The sequence below is a fragment of the Idiotropiscis lumnitzeri genome, chromosome 15, assembly GCF_059441095.1.
Source record: "Idiotropiscis lumnitzeri isolate Australia: NSW breed Sydney's pygmy pipehorse chromosome 15, RoL_Ilum_1.0, whole genome shotgun sequence".
In the NCBI taxonomy this organism is placed as follows: domain Eukaryota; kingdom Metazoa; phylum Chordata; class Actinopteri; order Syngnathiformes; family Syngnathidae; genus Idiotropiscis; species Idiotropiscis lumnitzeri.
The window spans coordinates 2771292-2781704 of record NC_142405.1 but is presented as its reverse complement, the minus strand read 5'-3'; the positions used below and the strand labels follow the sequence as shown (position 1 = coordinate 2781704).

At 44.6% G+C, this 10413-nt stretch overlaps 1 protein-coding gene across 4 annotated transcripts; it reads left to right on the top strand.

Moving 5' to 3' along the window:
* The first annotated feature begins 330 nt into the window (after positions 1–330).
* atp6v0a1a (ATPase H+ transporting V0 subunit a1a) lies at positions 331–8865 on the top strand. Of its 4 annotated transcripts, none has more exons than XM_088317109.1 (22): positions 331–477; positions 1662–1829; positions 2222–2300; positions 2588–2685; positions 2783–2911; positions 3222–3304; positions 3380–3506; positions 3605–3687; positions 3770–3863; positions 3945–4157; positions 4256–4406; positions 4508–4647; positions 4776–4942; positions 5024–5114; positions 5302–5420; positions 5487–5703; positions 5787–5894; positions 6193–6300; positions 6856–6873; positions 7094–7211; positions 7307–7478; positions 7856–8865. In XM_088317109.1, the coding sequence occupies exons 2-22, from the start codon at positions 1713–1715 to the stop codon at positions 7947–7949; spliced, it is 2526 nt and encodes an 841-aa protein (XP_088173235.1). In that variant the 5' UTR covers positions 331–477; positions 1662–1712; the 3' UTR covers positions 7950–8865. The 4 variants fall into 4 exon arrangements, with proteins under 4 accessions (XP_088173235.1, XP_088173233.1, XP_088173236.1 ...); XM_088317107.1 differs by having other exon boundaries at positions 6829–6873; XM_088317108.1 differs by having other exon boundaries at positions 366–553; positions 6829–6873.
* Positions 8866–10413: the final 1548 nt, after the last annotated feature.

Below are 10413 nucleotides of genomic sequence, written 5' to 3'. Positions count from 1 at the left end.
AATATGTACACTCAAAGACGTATTTAAAACAATACAAGAGTATACGATTGACTATTTTCCCTAAATACATTTAAAGACGATATTAAAAGACAACGCATCAAACAACTCGGTAATTTATATTTATATCCTTACTGCCCTCATGTGGTCGTGAGTGACTTCACAACTTTACATCGTAACAGAGCAAATTCTTCTTTTCCGGTATGTTAAAAAATTAAGACATTCGACAAAAAGAATTTCTCTGTAGCGTTTAACTCAGGTCTGTACTTGTCAATTATTATTATTATGCTTTAATTTGTATCAATATTCATAGCTTGGTGGGTCGTCACATCACGTGATCATCAGTCCACTTCCGCTTTGGGAAGTCGCGGACAAATTTCTTTCTCCTGTTGCCGAAGTCGAACACAACAAATAGGATAAGAACGTGACAACCGGGGAAAAAAAGAACACGGCCGAGACGCTTTTATCTCCATCTCAGTAGTAAGTTCAATAAAATCACCCGATGATTATTGAGCTTCGGTCGGAGCAAAATGAGGTATTTGACAATCTGCAACAGGTGCGTAAAGTTAGCCATTAGCCACCCTGTAAACTCATCATTTAATGAGGCGATGTAAACTAAGTAAGCTAATTAGTCGACTGGCCGCGCACAACGTTTATGTGCTAATATACTGACTGGTTACTTGTATAATTTTCCGTTTGCTAAAAGCGATATACTATTTCCGTGGGAAAACAATACAAATATGCTTATATAAAACGTAAATAAAGTTAGCCGAGGAGCTTGCATCTTCAATGTTAGAATATCATTCAATTAGCTGTTTGTTGATGCTGTGACGGACCAAAGGCTGGCGTCGTGTTTGTTGGTGTTAAGTAACAACACAACGGACTACGTTGAATTTTGTGCTTAAATTGAGGGAGTAGTTAGGTTTAATGGTGCCACAGGTCACATGCTCCCTTCATAATCCACAGATAAGCTCTGCGTGGTCCTTTCCTCCCATTACGAGGTGGTTGAAGTGCCTCTGTGATCTAAGGAATTCCTCCTTTTTTCCCTCATCTGGCATCCCAGAACTTGTCCATAAATTGTTAATGATTTATTCTGCGCTGTCAATCTACACCACCACTCACTTTGTGTAATTTCCATTTGTTTTGTGCTATTAAGTGTTTGGTAACGTAACTGCATTCCTGCCCTGATCATGGGATCAGCGTAAAGGCAACCCGATTTTCTTTTCCTTCCTAGTCACATGGCAACCTCTCCCAGGCAGCTGCCAAAGTGCACACATCTGATATTTAGTAGTCTCCATCATTAGTGAGCGTCGCACTGCAGTGCGACTCAAGACAACTTTTCAAAGTGGGACCAAGCCGAAATCCACCAGTAATTGATCCCACCCTTAAAAATGTTTGGAAGTCACTTCAATGTACTTAAATATAATTTCAAACTCATCTTACAAAATGACTCTTTAAATAATAAATCATTAAGAGTGTGGCAGTTTCTGACGTGCTTTATGTGCTATATTTTCCTGCATTCGAAAGACAGAAAAATTGACGTCAATCACTGACATTTGCATGAGGAATTTGCACCACCGAAGCTCGTGAATGGTGAATCGCATATAGGCGACGCCGTCTCCGCGACGGTCCCTTGTAACGGTTGTTAACGAGATTTCTTTTAGGTGATTCCTTCCTGAAGAGCGTGCCGGGGCACCCGCAAAGCCGCCGCGGACATGGGGGAACTCTTCAGGAGCGAAGAGATGACGCTGGCGCAGCTCTTCCTGCAGTCGGAGGCGGCCTACTGCTGTGTCAGTGAGCTGGGAGAGATTGGGATGGTGCAGTTCCGGGATGTGAGTCGCTCGCCCATTCTAATTTGGGTTATCTGATGGTGTTCTCAAAATGGCCGTCCTGTAGGTGGGGAGGGGGAATAAGGTTCAGGAAGCTTGCTGAGAATGTGTGCGTTGCTCACCGCGGCATTGTGATCATGTGCTCACAGTTTATGCTTTATTCCTCACGAGAACACCCACTCCTGACTTTCTCCAAGGAAAGCTTTGTGCTGGAGATGGATTTAAAAAAAATAAAATAAAAAAGCCTATTTACTTAACTGTATGGCATTTATTTGGAGTGAGACAAAGGCCTGTATTTGTTTTGCTACTTTAATGTGGAGCTGCTATTTTGAGGACGTATGTGTCAGCGGTATTATAAAAATATTAGAAAATGCTTTTATTGTGTCTTGTCGCAGTTGAATCCTGATGTGAACGTGTTCCAGCGCAAGTTTGTCAATGAAGTGCGGCGATGTGAGGAAATGGGCCGCAAATTGAGTAAGTCCTTGCCCGCGGTTAGAACACGAAACCCATGTCATGTATTACTCGGTCACTATGAATATATCTGAAATTTCTTCTAACAATATTTGGAGGAGAAAGAAATTTGTTGTTACATTGTAATTAAATATACAATGGAGAAAAAACATACACAACAAATCATATTGTGACTCTTTATTTTCGAGAATAAGTCTCAATACATAAAAAAAATATGATTATATATTTAAGATTGATTACGTTGGTGGAGTTTCCTACAGGAAAGCAAAACAATGGCTTCTCATTGACAGGATTTGTAGAGAAGGAGATCAAGAAGGCCAATATCCCGATCGTGGACACCGGCGAGAACCCCGAAGTCCCCTTCCCAAGAGACATGATCGACTTGGAGGTGAGGAAGAAGCGAGCGTTAACCGGCGCCGCGGTTTGCTTTCAGCCATCACGTCGTTACTCACTTGGCTCTTTTTTTTTTTTTTCTCCTGCGTCAGGCCACGTTTGAGAAGCTGGAAAACGAACTGAAAGAAATCAACACCAACCAGGAAGCCTTGAAGAAGAACTTCCTGGAGCTGACCGAGCTCAAGCACATTCTGCGGCGCACACAGCAGTTTTTTGATGAGGTCAGCCGGACAACACACACACACGCACACACACCCACACACATGTGCCGGCCAAAACGGGATGTGCCAAATTTGTCACACTTGGCGTCTCAATTGCAACCAAGTGTCTGTTTTTCCGCCCCTTTGCTCCGACGTCAGTGCCGCTCGACCGCCTCCACAAACATTGCCGTCTTGTCCGCGTGTGTCAAGTCGTCTTTAATGAGTTGAAATGAGCCGTGTTGGAGGTTAATCATTTAGCCGGACATGCTGGCGTTTAGCTATTAACCTTCGATGGTGCTGTTCATCCCCGTCGTGTTATTTGTTAACGCAGATGGAAGACCCCACTTTGCTGGAAGAGTCGTCCACCCTGCTGGATCCCAACGAGGTCAATCGAGGGGCTCCCCTCCGGCTCGGGTAAGACCTACTATTGAAGACTTTATCGCTGTCCTTCGTGTTCACGTACAAACAGCGACTTTGTCTTTTGCGCAGATTTGTTGCTGGAGTCATCGGAAGGGAGCGCATCCCCACGTTTGAGAGGATGCTGTGGAGAGTTTGCAGGGGCAACGTGTTCCTGAGGCAAGCGGATATCGAGGACCCGCTGGAGGACCCGACTTCGGTCAGCCTGCAGTTTTGAGGGGACATTCACCGTTTCAAACGGTTGCCAGGTTTTATAACGTGACATTTATACGAGCACACTGTTTCGTATGTCCACAGGGCGATCAAGTCCACAAGTCTGTCTTCATCATCTTCTTCCAGGGAGACCAGCTGAAGAACAGAGTGAAGAAGATTTGTGAGGGGTGTGTATATAAAAAAAAAAGGCGCAATGATGTCCAATTTGTTTTTTTTTGTTTTTTTTGTTCATCTCTGCCTTTCTACCAGCTTTCGAGCAACATTGTATCCGTGTCCGGAAACGCCTCAGGAGAGGAAAGAGATGCTAGCAGGAGTGAACGCCCGCATCGATGACTTGCAAATGGTAATTCGTTTAACGCTCGCATACGTAGTCATCGATAATTTAACAGTCCGTGCGCATTTCCCCCCTCCACCCTTCCTCAAGGTGTTGAACCAGACGGAGGACCACAGGCAGCGCGTCCTGCAGGCGGCAGCCAAAGCGGTGCGCGTTTGGTTCATCAAGGTGAGGAAGATGAAAGCCATCTACCACACCCTCAACCTGTGCAACATCGACGTCACCCAGAAGTGTCTCATCGCCGAGGTGTGGTGTCCCGTCTCCGACCTGGACTCCATCCAGTTCGCTCTGCGCAGAGGCACGGTGAGTGGCCGGACGGATCCACACGAGTTGGCGACCGAGATTCGGTCCACCTGCGGAAAAAGTGGCGGTGACAAAACTTTTGCCGTCGTGTCATTCAGGAGAAGAGCGGCTCCACCGTGCCTTCCATCCTGAACAGGATGCAGACCAAACAGACTCCGCCCACCTACAACAAGACAAACAAGCTTACCTCCGGCTTTCAAAACATTGTGGACGCCTACGGAATCGGCAGCTACCGCGAGATCAACCCAGGTGTGCTTGCGTGTTGCGCTTTTCTGTTGTCACACTTCCAGCTTCCTGTCCCGTCATCCACAATATATCTCCACTCCCCATCTGGCGTGCAACCAATCCAGCTCCATACACCATCATCACCTTCCCATTCCTGTTCGCCGTCATGTTTGGCGACCTGGGCCACGGCGTGCTCATGACCTGCGCCGCTCTGTACCTCGTCTTGCGAGAAAGCCGGCTGATCGCCCAAAAGAACGACAATGAGGTATCCCACCCCCACGTTTCATCACCCGCCCCATCAAGTTCATGCCGACACACTCGCGATGCCACTTAACATTGAGCCGAGCCGCGGTAAGACAGTTTTATTTTTTTACTTGGCTGCTTTTTTGTCAGATGTTCAGTATGGTGTTCGGGGGGCGCTACATCATCCTGCTGATGGGCATCTTCTCCATCTACACGGGCATCATCTACAACGACTGTTTTTCCAAATCGCTGAACGTCTTCGGCTCGGGCTGGAGCGTGCGGCCCATGTTTGACGCCCGCGTGGGAGGCAATTGGTCGTATGTGGCGCGAGGCGATCACAAAATTTAGCTAATATCTTTTTTTTCTTTTTTTTTCACAATGACGTCTTTTGTTTTCAGGTTTGCAACACTTGAAGGCAACAAAGTTTTGCAGTTAGACCCAGCGGTAGACGGCGTTTTTAAAGGGCCCTACCCTATAGGCATTGATCCGGTAATTTTTCTGCTCCTACGCTTTGTTAACAAAAATATTAAATCGTACCCTTAGGGAAAGGAAAAAAAATTACAAATGTTTTCCTTCCTTTGCTATAGCCCAACTCTTAACTGATTTATTTATTTTTTTTAAAGATATATATCCATGTAGAGCAGTTCGAAACACTAAACAAGATCTTATCCATCAGATCTGGAATATTGCAACGAACAAGCTGACCTTTTTAAACTCCTTCAAGATGAAGATGTCGATAATCCTGGGTGTCATCCACATGCTGTTTGGTGTCACTCTCAGTCTCTTCAACCACCTGTGAGTGTTTTTCACGTCCGCGTCTCGTTCTCGTTCCTTCCCTTCAAGTCGTCAACTCTCTTGTAGTTATTTCAAGAAGCCGCTGAACATCTACTTGGGATTCATCCCCGAGATCGTCTTCATGGCCAGCCTCTTCGGCTACCTGGTGCTGCTCATCTTTTACAAGTGGCTCTCGTACGACGTGCGGCTGTCGCGCGACGCTCCCAGTCTGCTGATCGCCTTCATCAACATGTTCCTCTTCAACTACAGCGACCCGACCGTCAAGCCTCTCTACACGGGACAGGTCAGGAGCACATTTTGTTGGTAAAATCATCATTTTAGTTAAAAAAAAAAAAAAAGCTGAATTTTCTTCGTTTCTTGTCACAGCAAGCTCTGCAGACCCTCCTGGTGCTCATCGCCTTGGCATGTGTTCCTTGCATGTTGATAGTGAAAACTCTGGTCCTGCGGAGACAATATATGTGGCGTAAAAACCTGGTAAGATGTTCTTCACTCTCGCTTACCACTTAGTGGCTTCTTCGGTTAATGACGGAGTTTTTTTCGGACAATGATACCCAAAAAACTTATTCTATCTCTATGCCTAGAACGTAGTAAAGTCTGAATTGCAGTCAAACTTTGGGTTCAAACTCTCGCAGGCCATTAATATAAAGCATCCCGTCTTGTGCTGCGTGACGTATTCTTATGCCGTTGCACAAAGTAGTTCATTGCGTGTTACTCTTCATCTTAAAACAATATTCGTCAGTACTGAACTGAGGACTCCTGTGTCGCGCCACAGGGCATGCAGAACTTTGGGGGCATCCGGGTGGGTAACGGGCCCACTGAGGACGAGGCGGAAATCATCCAGCACGACCAGCTGTCGCAACACTCGGAAGAAGAGCCTGAGGTGAGATTGCGTAGGCCTTTGAATGATTTATTTGTTTCCACTACTAACATCCATTATGTATCAAGTCTCTCTTGTTACTGGTAATTGTGTTCAAATACAGTGGAATCTCTGAGGTCAAATGACAATGACTCTGGTTTCCTCTGGTGTGTTTTTGCTTTTTCTTTGCCTTAGTTTTTTTTTTTCCTTATCCCAAAGTCAGGACAATGAAGCATGTTATAAGAGGAGGAAAACCGTACTGACAGCAAAGGATGTTAGGCGGTTCATTAAAACATTGCCTGTGTGTAGAATATTTTTTTTAATGTGCATGATTTCATATTAAACCAATTGTTTCAAAATCAGAGGTAAGTCAGCGAACGTTTGACCACAAAGATTCGACGGTATTACAAATCCTGATTATTTGACTTTTTTTTTATTTTTATAACCTAATTCTTCACTTTTGTAGTGTATAACCCATTTCTTCCATGGCTGTTTGCTGTGTGTGTTTGTGTTCGTGTGTTCGTGTGTGTGTGTGTGTGGTCAATAATCAAGCGTTGCCTTCTGTCGTCTGCTTTCAAGGCCCGCGAGGAGGACGAGGTAGGACCTGAAGCCTGCCACACCACAGTCTGTCTTTTCCGTAGCTTTGTCGCCCCCTTGTGTTGTGTTGGTGTATGTGTCGGGATGACGCAGTGCATAACTTGGTGCTTAGTGGTTCACGCTTGGTTAATGGCTGCTGTCTAATTGACACAATTCCTGACTGATCTCCAGGGGTGTCCTGCTTTCCACCATACTGACCGGCATGCTTATTGTGCCTTAGTTTAACTTTGCAGACGTGGCCGTGCATCAGGCAATACACACCATCGAGTACTGCCTGGGTTGTATCTCCAACACGGCCTCCTACCTGAGGCTTTGGGCTCTCAGTCTGGCTCACGCACGTAAGTTCGTAATTTAACTCCATAAAAGACTCCAATTTGATTGCAAAAGCACAACGTGCCTGCCGATGGCCAACGCGGCGTCTGGTTTACGACAGAGTTGTCCGAGGTGCTGTGGTCCATGGTGATGCACATCGGCCTCTCCACACGAAGCGTGGCCGGCTTCGTCCTGCTCGCCATCGTCTTTTACTTCTTCGCCGTGCTCACCGTGGCGATCCTGCTCATCATGGAGGGCCTGTCCGCTTTCTTGCACGCGCTGCGGCTGCACTGGTGAGCACCACACCGCGTTCTTCTCCGGATCTGTTATTTATTTATTTTTTTAAGCGCTCTAGCTGATGCTTTGGTTAGCAAAGGAGTTCCGATGGAGCTCCTTAATGTGTGTCACGCACTCTTTCCCCTCTGCTGCTTCGTATGAAAGGTCAGCGCTTCAATTAGCATCGCCATTTTCCTCTAAAAATAGCGCCTGATCACATTCCAGGCAGGAAGTAGGTAGGCTTCACATTCTCGGGTACTGGTCCAAGTCTTGCATCTGGCTACCGCGGGGTGGGGGCCCCTTGGAATGGCGAGCAAGGGTCGTGAGCGACATGTTTTGCACGGCATTCCTCTAAACGCCTCCGTCACGTCTCCTTCATGTTGTGTTGACGCAGGGTGGAGTTCCAGAACAAGTTTTACTCTGGTCAGGGCTTCAAGTTCCTCCCGTTCACCTTCGAAAGCATCCTGGATGGAAAGTTTGAAGACTGAGAACACCCCCATCTATGTGCGTGTGTGCATCTTGTGTTTTTGTTTGTTGAAGTGGGTCATGTACATTCCCCCCCCCACCATTTAAAACAATTCTCATCTGTGTCAATTAAGGTCTCTGACATTCTTCAGTCAAAATACACAAAGGATGGAAGAGTTATAGTCCACATTTTGTCACATTCTGTTCAGCTTTTGTTACCGTGGCAACACTTGGTCTACTCAGTGTTGCGAACGGAACAGCTTTGTTGCTTTTTTTCAGTGACTTTTAGGACTAGCAGCTTTTCGTGGTGTTGTTGGAGACACTGAGACTCCCTGCAGAGCTGGAAATGTTCACCGCTCTCCATCCGGACTGCAATTATAAGTCACCGCTGACCAATTTAAGTATACTCTCCTCACTATAGATTAAAACTAATTAAGATGTATTAACCCTAATTCAGTTGAAAATGAACATAAACAGTTGAATTCTGACCGTAATATTTGTACACTGGTAGCACTGAAGGAATACTGCAGCTCTGCTTACCTTTTGGATTTGACATTTCGCATTTGGGAGGCCACTATTTGTACACAAGACAATTAAAAAGTCCGTTCTCCATAATATGCACTCTTTAAACTTCTCCCCCCCCCCCTTCGTAAACAATGTCCGGAATCCCTGTTTATTCAGGTAGCATTTTCTGTCATGTTTGTGTGTCATGTTTGACGTAAATGAATATTATTTATGCAAGTGTTGTGGTAAATGGTTTAAGTAGCATCCGTATATGTGTGCTGGTCTGTCGTGAAGGTCCAGAAAAAGGCAAGATGGTTTATCAGGAGCCTTGTAAAAAAAAAAAAAAAAAAAAAAAAAAATTGTCATGGTGTAGATTTTCTCCTGTTGTGTGTTTAACAGCAGACGAAATTCTGAATAAAAGTGGGAGGAGATGCTCTTGGTTGTTTGCGTTCGCACTGCAATATGTCACACTTTTGAGATTTAAGTGATTATGCTCATATGCAAAGTTGCACAAACACTTAATTAAAGTCAAGGAAACCAAGCCTTTTTATAGCAGTTTTCATACAAGAGGATGACAAGTCATCTAAAAAATCATGCAAAATTTGACTTTTTACCAATTCCTTCTTCACATCGTTTCCACTAAGGTCGTAAAAGAGAGGCAGCGCTTTAAAACAGTTTACTAACTCGCCTCATGGTGTCGCTGTTGATCGGTTGTAATATTCTGCATGAGTTCAATAAGCCGAATGAGTTCCGTTGAAGTTCTAAAGAATTTTGATACTTTTCACGTGGCAACATGACAGGAATATATGTATAATTTTACGAGTTTGAGTGTTATTAACCTTTAAAATTATGATTCTAAGTTGATAACATTCGATATTGAAGAGAATTGGTTCAGATATTTGATGGATGAATCTACTCAGTGCAGACTTCTCATGCTTGAATTGTTATTGAACTTCCAATCAGAAGGATCCACTTTGTCGCTCCTGGCGAAAGGAAAGAACACTTTGATGTTGTTTATACATTTTGTATTTCTACGCACACTTGAGTTTGACATGAAACAATGTGGGTGGCGGGGTACTGTGGTGTCACTTGAGTTCTTTTGCGATTCCGTGCTTGTAACTGAAACATTCTGGAAACATGCTTCCCTATTGAATTGAAGCGGAATGCAAATTATTCGTTCAAACCTCCCCCAAAAAAAACACCAACAACGTTTTTGAAACACGTTTTTTTCTCCCAAACTTTATTAACAGTAATAAATAAATTAATTGTACATAATTAAACTGAATTGATTATTTCAGGCATTCACAAGCGTATATAGGCATTGATTGTCTGGTGTCGGCCGCTAGGGGGCAGTGTCAGACAAATTAGAGAGGACTTCATGACGAAACGGAAGACTATGCCACCAAGCTGCAGTTATAACGGTAAGTGTTTACCCTCGCACAGGATAAAGAATATTTCCATGTGTCCCATGTCTTCGAGCGCTTTTACCGTCTTTGTTCAAGTATAAAGTGTTTAAAGTTTCATCAATACAGCAACATCGACTAATGCTAGTTTTGTTAGCCCATCCTGGCCTATTGCATTGAATGTTAGTGTTAAACTGGCAGACTTTTGTAAGAGAAACTGAAGTGGTTTGGTTAAGACAACCATCATGTCAGTTAAATATAACATTTAAGTTCCGCTTAGACTTGCTGCTGTTGTTCTTTTGTCCAACAGGGCCCAAAAATCACCGAGGTGATTGTGTGTTTTCGGGGTCCCCGCCAAAAGTACCCATGGAAAGTTCGGGGGAAAAAAAACTTCCTGAAAGGTCAAATAAACAGTAGCATGTTGTCTTTGCGGTACCTTGGGAGGCCTCGGCTGTAAAAGTCCATGATGAGGAACATCACGTCCTCTTGTGTGTATGCTTTAGTGAGGGGGTGGACGGAGGAATAAAAGGGGGGAGGGGGGCTTTGATTTTAGCCACAACAACCCCAAGTAATAATAGAG

Bases quoted from the DNA above. Each gene is read 5' to 3' on its own strand.
- atp6v0a1a (XM_088317107.1), top strand. From the start codon at position 1,713: ATGGGGGAACTCTTCAGGAGCGAAGAGATGACGCTGGCGCAGCTCTTC. The intron at 3,305-3,379 runs GTAAGACCTACT...TCTTTTGCGCAG, and splicing joins GGGGCTCCCCTCCGGCTCGG to ATTTGTTGCTGGAGTCATCG. The intron at 6,301-6,828 runs GTGAGATTGCGT...TCAATAATCAAG, and splicing joins ACTCGGAAGAAGAGCCTGAG to CGTTGCCTTCTGTCGTCTGC.